The sequence below is a fragment of the Hibiscus syriacus genome, unplaced genomic scaffold (assembly GCF_006381635.1).
Source record: "Hibiscus syriacus cultivar Baekdansim isolate YM2019G1 unplaced genomic scaffold, ASM638163v2 tig00110319_pilon, whole genome shotgun sequence".
Taxonomy (NCBI): domain Eukaryota; kingdom Viridiplantae; phylum Streptophyta; class Magnoliopsida; order Malvales; family Malvaceae; genus Hibiscus; species Hibiscus syriacus.
The window spans coordinates 765,620-776,498 of NW_024062678.1; the positions used below are offsets into that span (position 1 = coordinate 765,620).

The 10,879-nt window shown below is 31.9% G+C and overlaps 1 protein-coding gene across 1 annotated transcript; it reads left to right on the forward strand.

Moving 5' to 3' along the window:
• The first annotated feature begins 296 nt into the window (after positions 1–296).
• On the forward strand, positions 297–2,345 carry LOC120117104 (protein DSS1 HOMOLOG ON CHROMOSOME V-like). The gene is made up of 3 exons (XM_039137438.1): positions 297–367; positions 502–604; positions 2,019–2,345. Exons 2-3 carry the CDS (start codon positions 511–513, stop codon positions 2,144–2,146), a joined length of 222 nt encoding a protein of 73 aa, XP_038993369.1. The 5' UTR covers positions 297–367; positions 502–510; the 3' UTR covers positions 2,147–2,345.
• Positions 2,346–10,879: the final 8,534 nt, after the last annotated feature.

A 10,879-nucleotide genomic window follows, 5' to 3' on the forward strand; every position in this document is an offset into this window, starting at 1 on the left:
AATTTTTATCATATCTCAATCAGTATGTTAACGTCCAGTTCAAATGATTGTCAAGTTTTTAATAGAAAATGACCATTTTGTAATTTTAAATAGTAGAGAGACTCAACAAAATACATCATATAGTCTTGGATGAATTTGTAACTTTTAATAGTCGGAAGGTTTAATAAAATAATGCCATATAGTTGAAGGACCATTTTAACACTTTACCCTTAAAAATGCTTAAAATAAAGTAAAATGGGTAGAATAGTCATTTAATGCGTTCCATCTCAACACGTATGTATATATTTATGCTTTATCTGGATTCAGGCTTTTCAGAATACTAAAACCCTTCTTCAAGAAATCTCTAGTCTACGTGCAATTGCGATTCGTAAGTTAAATTTCTTTATCTTTTGTCAATATTTGTAATTTTATGACAATCAATTTTCTTCTAACGGTAATTCTTCATTTTCAGTACCTTAACAAAATTAGGGTTTATTATTAATATTAGTTTTCTGTTTCCAGCGAGAAGAAATGGCAACCAAACAACCAAAATCGGCAACTGAAGACTTAAAGGTAGATTTGTTTGAAGATGATGATGAGTTTGAAGAATTTGAGATCAATGAAGGTAATTTTTAACTTTTTTTTAAAGGAACAAGAAAATCTGGGTTTAATTTAAAAAATTAACAGAATATTTTTTTTCAATGATGAAGGTAATGTCAAAATGAAACCAAAATGTATCTGTCGGTATGATTTTGAGAAAAATAATAGTTAAGTGATTAAAACGGTACAAAAGTGATAGTTTGGTACTAAATGTGTAGTTTCCCCCAAATATTATGAAGAATTGATGTAGATTGCTTGATCCTTTCACATTCTCCTATACTTTTGTGAAAGTAGGATTATAAACTATCACCAACCAACCAGTTGGTCTAGTGGGATGAAATATTAGATTTCGGAGTTTGAATCTTGATGTTTTCGAATAGAGAAAACTGGTTTGAGAGGGATGCTTTTGCCTCCGCAATACTCAATCTGTATTATTCGATCAATGATAAAAGTTTAAAGTTTTAAGGTCCTGCAATAGTAAAATTGTACTCTGTCCTCCATGAATGATAAAAGTTCAATTTAACCACTTCTAAAAATTATAAAGTAAACCAATGAAAAAAAATATATTTTAACACCAAAATTTTGTAATTTATTTCTGCCCTCCCAAAAAAAAAATTCCTGCGTTTGTCCCTGATGATACATATATGATACATATAAGCTGCCTGAGCTCAATTAATGTTCGCTACTAGGATCATTCAAATGCTTGTTTATGGAATTAAACTCCCAGTTTTGTGTCTGGATAACCATGATATACTAGGTCCAGCTTGAGATCTTCTGATAAATTCTTGTTTGAAACCTGCACAACCGATTCTTGATTTATGGATTTATGGAATTATTTATGCAGTCAGAACAAAAAGCTTCTCTCTGTGTCTGCCACAATTGACTAATAATTTTCTTAACCAGCCCTGAGCTGAACTGTCGTATTTTCATCTTAATAATAGCATTTGCAGTTCACAAGATTTTTTGATGCAACCTTATAGCCATTGTATCTTTCCGTTAGCCTGACATTGAAATTTGCTTATTATTGAGAAATATATTTATTGTTTCCAGTTAGGTATAAAAACACTCTCTTTCATCAAATCCCAAACTATCTTGACTAGTCCGAAATCTGATGCCTGCACTGGTTACATGGTTGTGTGCTGTGATGATAATTAATGTTCATGTAATATATCTTAATTACGCATAGTGATTTGGCTGCCCTAAGATCATTGTTTGTTCTTCTGGAATGTATTGTCTGTTTCTTTTCTGAACTACCTGTTGATAGCGGTATTTGTTTCATTAATTTCTTGCCCCCTATTGCCAGTATCGGGAGATGGATCTGTTTTTAGTTTCTGTCCCCCCCCCCAAACTTAAAATCATATCATACTTTCCTTTTGGATCTTTTTTAGCACGTTGTATCTTAAGAGCATTGCAGTCTGAACTTGTTTCTTTCCTTTCAGAGTGGGAGGACAAAGAAGGAAAGGAGGTGACACAGCAGTGGGAGGATGATTGGGATGATGACGATGTCACCGATGACTTCTCACTACAACTGAGGAGGGAACTTGAGAATAACACTGGGAAGAACTAAGATGGACTTTACTTTCACCGTCTTCGTTCATCACTCCGCTCTGCCGAACTCCTGTTCGATTCGATTTTCTTTTCAGTGAAAAAGAATGAACTAATGAGCTATAACTCTATGCTTGGATGTCCCTCTGGTGAGAACTTAAAAATGCAGAAACTGGGTTTATGTTTCTCTGAAATATAGATATCAAATTAGCTGATTGTGCCTTGTTTGAGCCATTGTTTACAATTTCCTCCCTTTTCAATCTCAAAAAAGCTTTAATGATTCTGGAACTCCTTTTATATTTCAATAAATCAGTATTCTCATAAAATAAAATCCGTATTCCAGTACATCACAAAATAAATAAAAACTTAAAAGAAAATGAGCCACGTTTCATTGAGCCAAACGGTGCAAAGAAATACATTCTCGATTTTTGATGCTGAAATCTCTCAACTTCATCTCCTCCTATTTTTGATTTTTTGGACTAAATAAAAAAAAAATCTCAAATTAAACAGGAAGATGAACCTGACGACCCATAACCCAGAAATTCGACGTCCCCAATGAACAAAACGATGAATCTGACAAATCAAACTTTGAAAAATCACGACACTCAAGAAACCCTACGGCAAGTGCAATGGCAAGGGTGACGATAAGGGAAATAACAAAGACGACATCGGTGGTGGTGGCTGACAAGGAAGAAAATAAGATTACAGTTAGAAATTTTAGGGATTTTTAAGGATTTAAGTTGTTTTTTAATTAATTTTAAAAAAAATTGAGTATTTTAAATGTAATACTATTTTTAAGCTTAACTTTCCCTTCTAAACAAAACTTAAAACCTTCTTCCATAAAAGATACCTAAGGATGGGCATGAGTCAGGTTTCAGTCAATCCGATCCGATACCCGACCTAATTTTTTAAGATAAAATTCGAACCTAATCCGATTCGACCTAAAATAATAATAAAATATTATTTTTATTCAATAAAAATAATGATTTAATTGAAAAAAACAATATATAGAGGGATTTTATTCTAATTATTTTTAAATATATAAGGTAAAATTATATTTTTTTTCAAGTAGGGTTTGATCAGATATTTTTCATCCTAAAGGCGAATTCGACCCGACCTGAATATCACCTTTAAACAACCCGACCCGACCCAAACCTGAATTTTAAAAAAAATCCAACCAGATCGGAACTTATCGGTTTCGGGTCCCATGCCCCTAAAGATATCTAAGAAATACTTGATCTCCTACGTTGTACTCAACAATTTTTCTTTTTCAAATTGATATATACAAATTTTAGCAATCAGAAACCGCTTTTAGTTAATTCTGAATCAATCTATTCTTTTCTTTAGTCTCCTAAACCAACTCCAAACCCATAATTTTGTTCTAGCCCAACTCAGTTCAATACGATGAAGTCTAAAAACTTATTACCATACAATGTTTCATATATGATCCCATTTAATTATTCAACTAATACTATTATTAGTCAAATAACATTAAATGCTTCTCTTTTCTTTAGTCTCCTAAACCAACTCCAAACCCATAATTTTGTTCTAGCCCAACTCAGTTCAATACGATGAAGTCTAAAAACTTATTACCATACAATGTTTCATATATATGATCCCATTTAATTATTCAACTAATAACTATTATTATAGTCAAATAACATTAAATGCTTCTCCCAACTACCTCAAAACTCAATAATAAACTCTTCAGAAAATCTTTTAGAATATGAATCACTCACTCATATTAACCATATGTTTGTAAGTGAAAGACCATAGTCCAGTGTAAAGTATATTTTGTCAAAGATAATAGTATCCTCGGATAAGATGAAAACAAAAGGCTTAATTGTAATTAGCAAAGTGGTTGAAGTTTTATTTAGTATTTTAGCTATTAGTTATTACGTCCAAACAAAGACAACTCACCGCCATCCTCGGCGGACTGATGCTTTGGTTACATGGAACGAACTAAAATTAGTTGCATGAAAAAAAACTTGGTAAAGTACACAAATGATCCCTCGACTATATGATGTTGTTTTGTTGAGTCCTCAACTATAAAAAGTTACAAAAATGGTCTGAGTTGATTTGTTGAGTCTCTCGACTATTAAAAGTTCTAAAATAGTCACCCGACTATTCATATGTTCCAAACTCATCATTTTCGATTAAAAATTTAATAGCCATATGAGCTAGATATTAATATGATGATCGGGATATGATAAAATTATATTTTAATAATGCCTACCGACATAACCGTTGCTTTCAAGCACTGTCGAGACATCATAATGTTTCAAGCTCTGACTCGATGACATAATGTAAACAAAGACTCGATCTACAAAATACACTTCAAACGTTTTGGGATCATATTTTTATCATATCCCAATGAGCAAGTTAACATTCAGCTCAGACGACCGCCATTTTTTTTTCAATGGAAAAGGAAGAGTTTGGATCATATGGATAGTCGAGTAATTATTTTATAATTTAAATAGTCGGAGGACTCAACAAAGTAGCGCCTTATAGTCGTGGATCATTTTATAACTTTGTAGTTTGGGACTCAACAAAGTAACACCCTATATTTGGAGGACTCAACAAAATAAAACCCTATATTTGGAGGATCATTTGTGTACTTTACCCAAAATACTTTTAGTTCGACATAAACAGCGTAAGACCGATCTTTGCTCTCCATTTTTTCTATATATGGAAAGTCAGAGTTTCTCTCGATCCACAGTTGTAGCAGTTTAGCAGCAATAACCGTGTCTAAAAACTACTATATGTATATGTTATTAGTTCAAATAGATATTATATATATGTTTTTTATTTAAAATGTCTAACTTTTAGCACGTTATTTCTTTTTATTCTGGAAATATCATCTCCTTCTTCTTTTTTGTCTCCCCCATGTAGGCCCCCTACCTACCAAGCTGATTCATTTAACTTTTGATTACTTCCTGCTAATTTTATTCTTTTTTTTTGACGAGTAGCCCTACGTTCGTTAAAATATGCAAAGTGAAATCAGTGCAAGACTTCAAGCCAGCTCCATATATAGCAAAAGTGTTGAACTGCATGATGTGGGTTTTTTATGGTCTCCCCATTGTCCATCCCGACAGCACTTTGATCATTACCATCAATGGATTTGGTCTCTTCATTGAGCTCGTCTTCATTACCATCTTCTTCATCCACTCCGACAATCGGAAACGAGTTAGTATTCTTTCTTTCACCATTTCCCATGCTTTTCATTCACTTTGATCGTGTTTTAAGTAGGCATAATGAAAAATTTACCCCACAATATTTGTATTGTCTCGATTTTTATTTTTTAGAGCATTTTAACACCTATCGTTTTAATTTTTGATCAAAATACTCAATGTTAGAAAGAAATCATTAGTTTACTAACGGTCAACCCGTGTTGCTAACATGCTATTTTTCACATGTGCTTAATTGTTTATGTGAGATTGCTACGCCACTCAAAGTGATGATATGACCTATGCCATGTCATTCAAAGTGATCATTTATGCAAACGTTAATAGTAATTTCATGATTATGTCTTTCAAATATCAATAAAGTAAATGTTTACTTGCTTATCATTTTGTTTGCAGAAAAGGATCGTGATATATCTTGTAATCGAACTCAATGTATTTTTCACCATTGACAGTTATGGTACGTGTTTTTAATTTACTCTAGGTTAAATGTTCATTTAGTGTTCATTTTAAAATTTTATTTGTATCTATCTCGTATAATTTTTTTATTGTTAATATATATATATATATATATATATATGTACCTATCTCATAATGTTGTGTTATGTTTTGGCAGCGTATGGTGATTAAGAAAGCGTCAAGTACATGCCATTCTATTTGTCACTTTTTAACTTCTTGAATTGAATTGTTTGGACCGCTTATGCATTACTGAAATTTGATATTAACGTCTTGGTAACACTCTACAACTTCCACTTGAATGCTTCCTGTAACATCCCGAAATTCGGGTCAGTGACTAAAATGAGAATTTGTGAAATTTGGTGATAAAAGTAGAATAGTTAAATAGTTTAATGTTTTATTGGAAATATATGATGAATGTTATTTGGTAATTATTGAATGAATTAAAGGGTAAAATGGTAATTTGACCAGAAAGATTTTTATATTTCTTTTGAGCTTATAAAACACGTGGAAAGAGTGAGAAAGAAAAAGAAAAGTCTAGAGCTTGGGTTGTCTCCTTCCTATTCTCTTCCCGTAAGCTCCATGGCAAAGGTAAACTTAATTTCAGTTGGTTAATTCTTGAGTTTTAAGCTTAGTTTTGATTCTTGGGGTGCTAAGAAAGATTATTTAAAGATTAAAACTTGTTGAAACTTCAAAATGGATGAGTTATGAAGGATTAAATATGAAGAATTTTTAACTGAATTAGTGAAATAGAAGGAGTTAATAGATTTTGAAGTTGAATTTGACTTGTCAAGGGTTAAATTAAGAGATGTGAAGTGATAAAATGAGTTTTAAAACATGTTGAAAATCTGGTATGATTCTTGAAGTTAATAAAGAGGAGAGGATATCAAGGTTTAAGACGAGATAAATGAAATATAAATGAGTTTGAATATGAGTAAGTAAGGTAAGAATAAGAAAGGGGATGATATATGATGTAATTAAGCTGAAAAGAGGGGATTTTCGGGCATAAATTGGATTTCTGGGCTATGTGCATAGATGCACATTCAATGTGTACCGATGCATCAAGGGTAAATTTCCAGAAATTGTTCATTGTGTATCGATGCACAGGAAGTGCATCGATGCACCCCTTAAAAAATGGAAACATTGAATGCAACTAGTGCATCGATGCATAAGGAGTGCATCGATGCATAAGGAGTGCATCGATGCACATGTTAAGAGATGCATCGATACACTGTGGAATGCATCGATGCACTTCAAGGGGAAATAGAAATAAACCTTTCTTTTGGTCTAAGAAATGATAGATTAGAGTATATCAATTGGATACTAATATGTATCAATGTATGATTATATAGATATCGAGCACAAACAAGTCCCGGAACGATTATCAAGTTATGATTCGATCGCAAGAGAGGAAATTATAAAAATGGATTGGAACTTAGTGAGGCCAAGGTGAGTGCATATTAATTCGTTTATGGTGCTAAATGGAAACAAGACTTGTGAAAAGTCTATTTCCTATGTTAGAATGCATGAATATATGATTATACGTATATGCATGACATGAATTGTATGTATGCATGATTATATGTATTAACATGCTTTTGAATGTAATGATATGAGAAGTATGTGTTATGTGATGTATATCTATGAGCCATATGACATGATATATGTGAACATGAGAAAATAATGTATAAGATATAAGCTATGTAATCCTATGAGAATATGAAAATAAGCTATGTGACTACATGTATATGTGAAAGAAGCTATGAGCTTATATGACAGGTGATATGAAAGTGTACATATGAATATGTGACATGATAGATTGCTAATGCCCATGTTATGTGTAAAGAGAGCTAGAGGTATAGTTGGCATGCCAAGAGTCGAGGGTTCTACGTGGTCCTTCGGGACATATATGTATTCTTTGGAATATTTACAGGGTCTTATGAGGCACATATGTGATCCATTTAAATATGTATATGGTTATTAAGGAGTGGTCCTTCGGGACAAATACAATACATAGGTCCTTCGGGACAAAATTCATAGCCCTTAGTGGGACCCCATACGAGCTGTGGTGACAACATAGTGTATAACCTCAATAGACTCACATATCTACGGTTCTCACATATATACATGGGCTAACAAAGAGATAACAATAAAAATATATATTACATGTAAAGTATATGCTTTTGTGATATGAATTGTATTATATGATTGATATGATGATGTGTGTATGGTTTGAATGAGTCATATATTGATAAAAAGGTATGATTAAAGGATATAAATGATAATAGTATGGATAATAGAATAAGGTTAATGATGAAAAGGATGAATGATGTGTATATGTGTGGATTTGATATATGAATGGATATATGTTTGGATATGGGGTGATAGCAGTAATTGTTCATACATGATTACGAGTTATAGTTTTCATTATATGTTTATTGCCTCACTAAGTCATAGACTTAGCGTGTAAGTGATTTACACGTAGGGTTCAAGAAGAGTAAAGAGCAATGTGGAACAAGACATGTCAATTCTCTTTACTGAAGATCAGAGCAGAAGAGAGGTGAATAATATGTATTATATATATAAAGTTCTAGTTGGCGTGTATGGTAAAAGAATATATTGTATAAGCTCTAAATAGTTTTGTAAACGTTTTGAATAAGTTTTATATGTTATAAAAGTTTTAAATTACCCACTATTTTATACAAGTAAATATTTTAAAAGGTCAATGTGACACCTCAGACTCATATTCAGGTCGGATACGGGTTGGGGTGTTACATTTAATGGTATCAGAGCTAAAGTTCAGCTGATTCTCGGCATAAACTGATGTCCAAAGTGTCATAAAATGTGTACATGCCAACACAGAGTGAAAATTTTCTGATATGATAGGGTAAGGAGTATGATGTCTTGCCAATAGAATAAGATTTGTATAATATACTAGAAATTGATTATTGAAATTATCGAAGTGAATCGATAACTGACAAATCTTATGGTGATAGCAATTCACCTGCCCTGGCCAGGCAGGATGAAGAGCGGAAACCTAAGAAAATGTTTTATAAGATTAAAAGTTGATTTCAGAAAGTTGAAATCATATTAGAATGGTGATAGAAGATCTTTAGTGTTTTGAATCGGAAAAGCGATATGGATTAGTTTTGTTAGTATGTGGATAAGATAGAATATGGTGAACAAGTGTCACCATAAGAACGTTAAAAAGATCAAATGACGTGGTGAGTACTTATTGAAGAGCTCAAGAATAAGTGCATCAGTGACAAGCGTATAAGATATATAAAGTCAGAGGTTATGAGTTTGAAACGAAGTGATAGTATTGAGCATAACCAAAAGTGTGTTTATGATAAGGGTTTGCGGTTAAGATGGAAACATTTAGCATTGGTTAACCAGAGTATGTGATAAAAATGTATTGTAATTATAATATTATAAGATATTGTCCGGTTATGATAACCAAATATGAAATGGATATGCATACAGTTGTATATTTGGATCATAGTAATGTGGTATAGTAAAGGAAAAAGGAAGTAAGAATTAGTATATTTGAGTAAAGCTGAGGATTAATAAGAAGAGTTTAAGAATGAGTATATCGATGATCAGATTATAAGACAAATGAAGTCAGAATGTTGAGTTTGAGCAACGGAAATTACATGATGCACATGATTGGTTGATTAGGGTCTGTGCCCTAGATTGGACAGATGTTATGGACTAGCTGTCAGAGTAAAGGTGATAGAGTTATATAATTGGAAGAAAGGATAAAGTTGAATTAATTAATTATGATGTGGATCTGAATATAGTTGTGTATTCTGATCAGATAGCTATGATGTAGAAAAGGATATAAGTATTTGCATGGAACCTTAAGGAAGGAAAATACAAGTATAAGAAATGATAAAGAATGAAGTTCTATATAAGTAAATGGGTTATCAAAGTTATGAGGATGCAATGAAGATTGGTACACAGAGATGAGTATAGGTGATAGGACAAGAGTATATGAATATGAAAGGAAATATATGATTTATGTATAAGGAGATTTCAATTTGGAATGAATAAAGGAATAATGGAATAAAGAAATAAAAAAGATTGAGTTTAAAGGATCAGATACTATAAAGGTTAGATGGAAGTGTAGATGATAAGTTCGATATAGAAGTACGAAAAGTGTGCAAGGAGATGTGAAAAGATTCTTTAAAGTGTATGTTTAATCATATTTGAAGAAGATTTAAAGTTGTGTTCTTGGTCAAATGATGATGGAAAATGAGTTTGGTTATTGTTATAAGATAATTAGAAATATATTTATGAGGTTAAGTGATGAAAATTGATGTTAATGTCTACGTGATTAGTGACATTATATGAAATTTTAGAAATGGTCAAAGGAAAATGCAGAATAGAAGGAGAGAAAAGGCAGAGATGGATTGAAGTTACTGGTTGTTATTTAAATGATAAGTGATAGTAAATGAATATATAAAGGAAAAAGTGATATGTTCAGTGAAAATTCGAGGACGAAATTTCTTTAAAGGAGGGGAGATTTGTAACATCCCGAAATTCGGGTCAGTGACTAAAATGAGAATTTGTGAAATTTGGTGATAAAAGTAGAATAGTTAAATAGTTTAATGTTTTATTGGAAATATATGATGAAGGTTATTTGGTAATTATTGAATGAATTAAAGGGTAAAATGGTAATTTGACCAGAAAGATTTTTATCTTTCTTTTGAGCTTATAAAACACGTGGAAAGAGTGAGAAAGAAAAAGAAAAGTCTAGAGCTTGGGTTGTCTCCTTCCTCTTCTATTCCTGTTAGCTCCATGGCAAAGGTAAGCTTAATTTCAGTTGGTTAATTCTTGAGTTTTAAGCTTAGTTTTGATTCTTGGGGTGCTAAGAAAGATTATTTAGAGATTAAAACATGTTGAAACTTCAAAATGGATGAGTTATGAATGATTAAATATGAAGAGTTTTTAAGTGAATTAGTGAAATAGAAGGAGTTAATAGATTTTGAAGTTGAATTTGACTTGTCAAGGGTTAAATTAAGAGATATGAAGTGATAAAATGAGTTTTAAAACATGTTGAAAATCTGGTATGATTCTTGAAGTTAATAAAGAGGAGAGGATATCAAGGTTCAAGA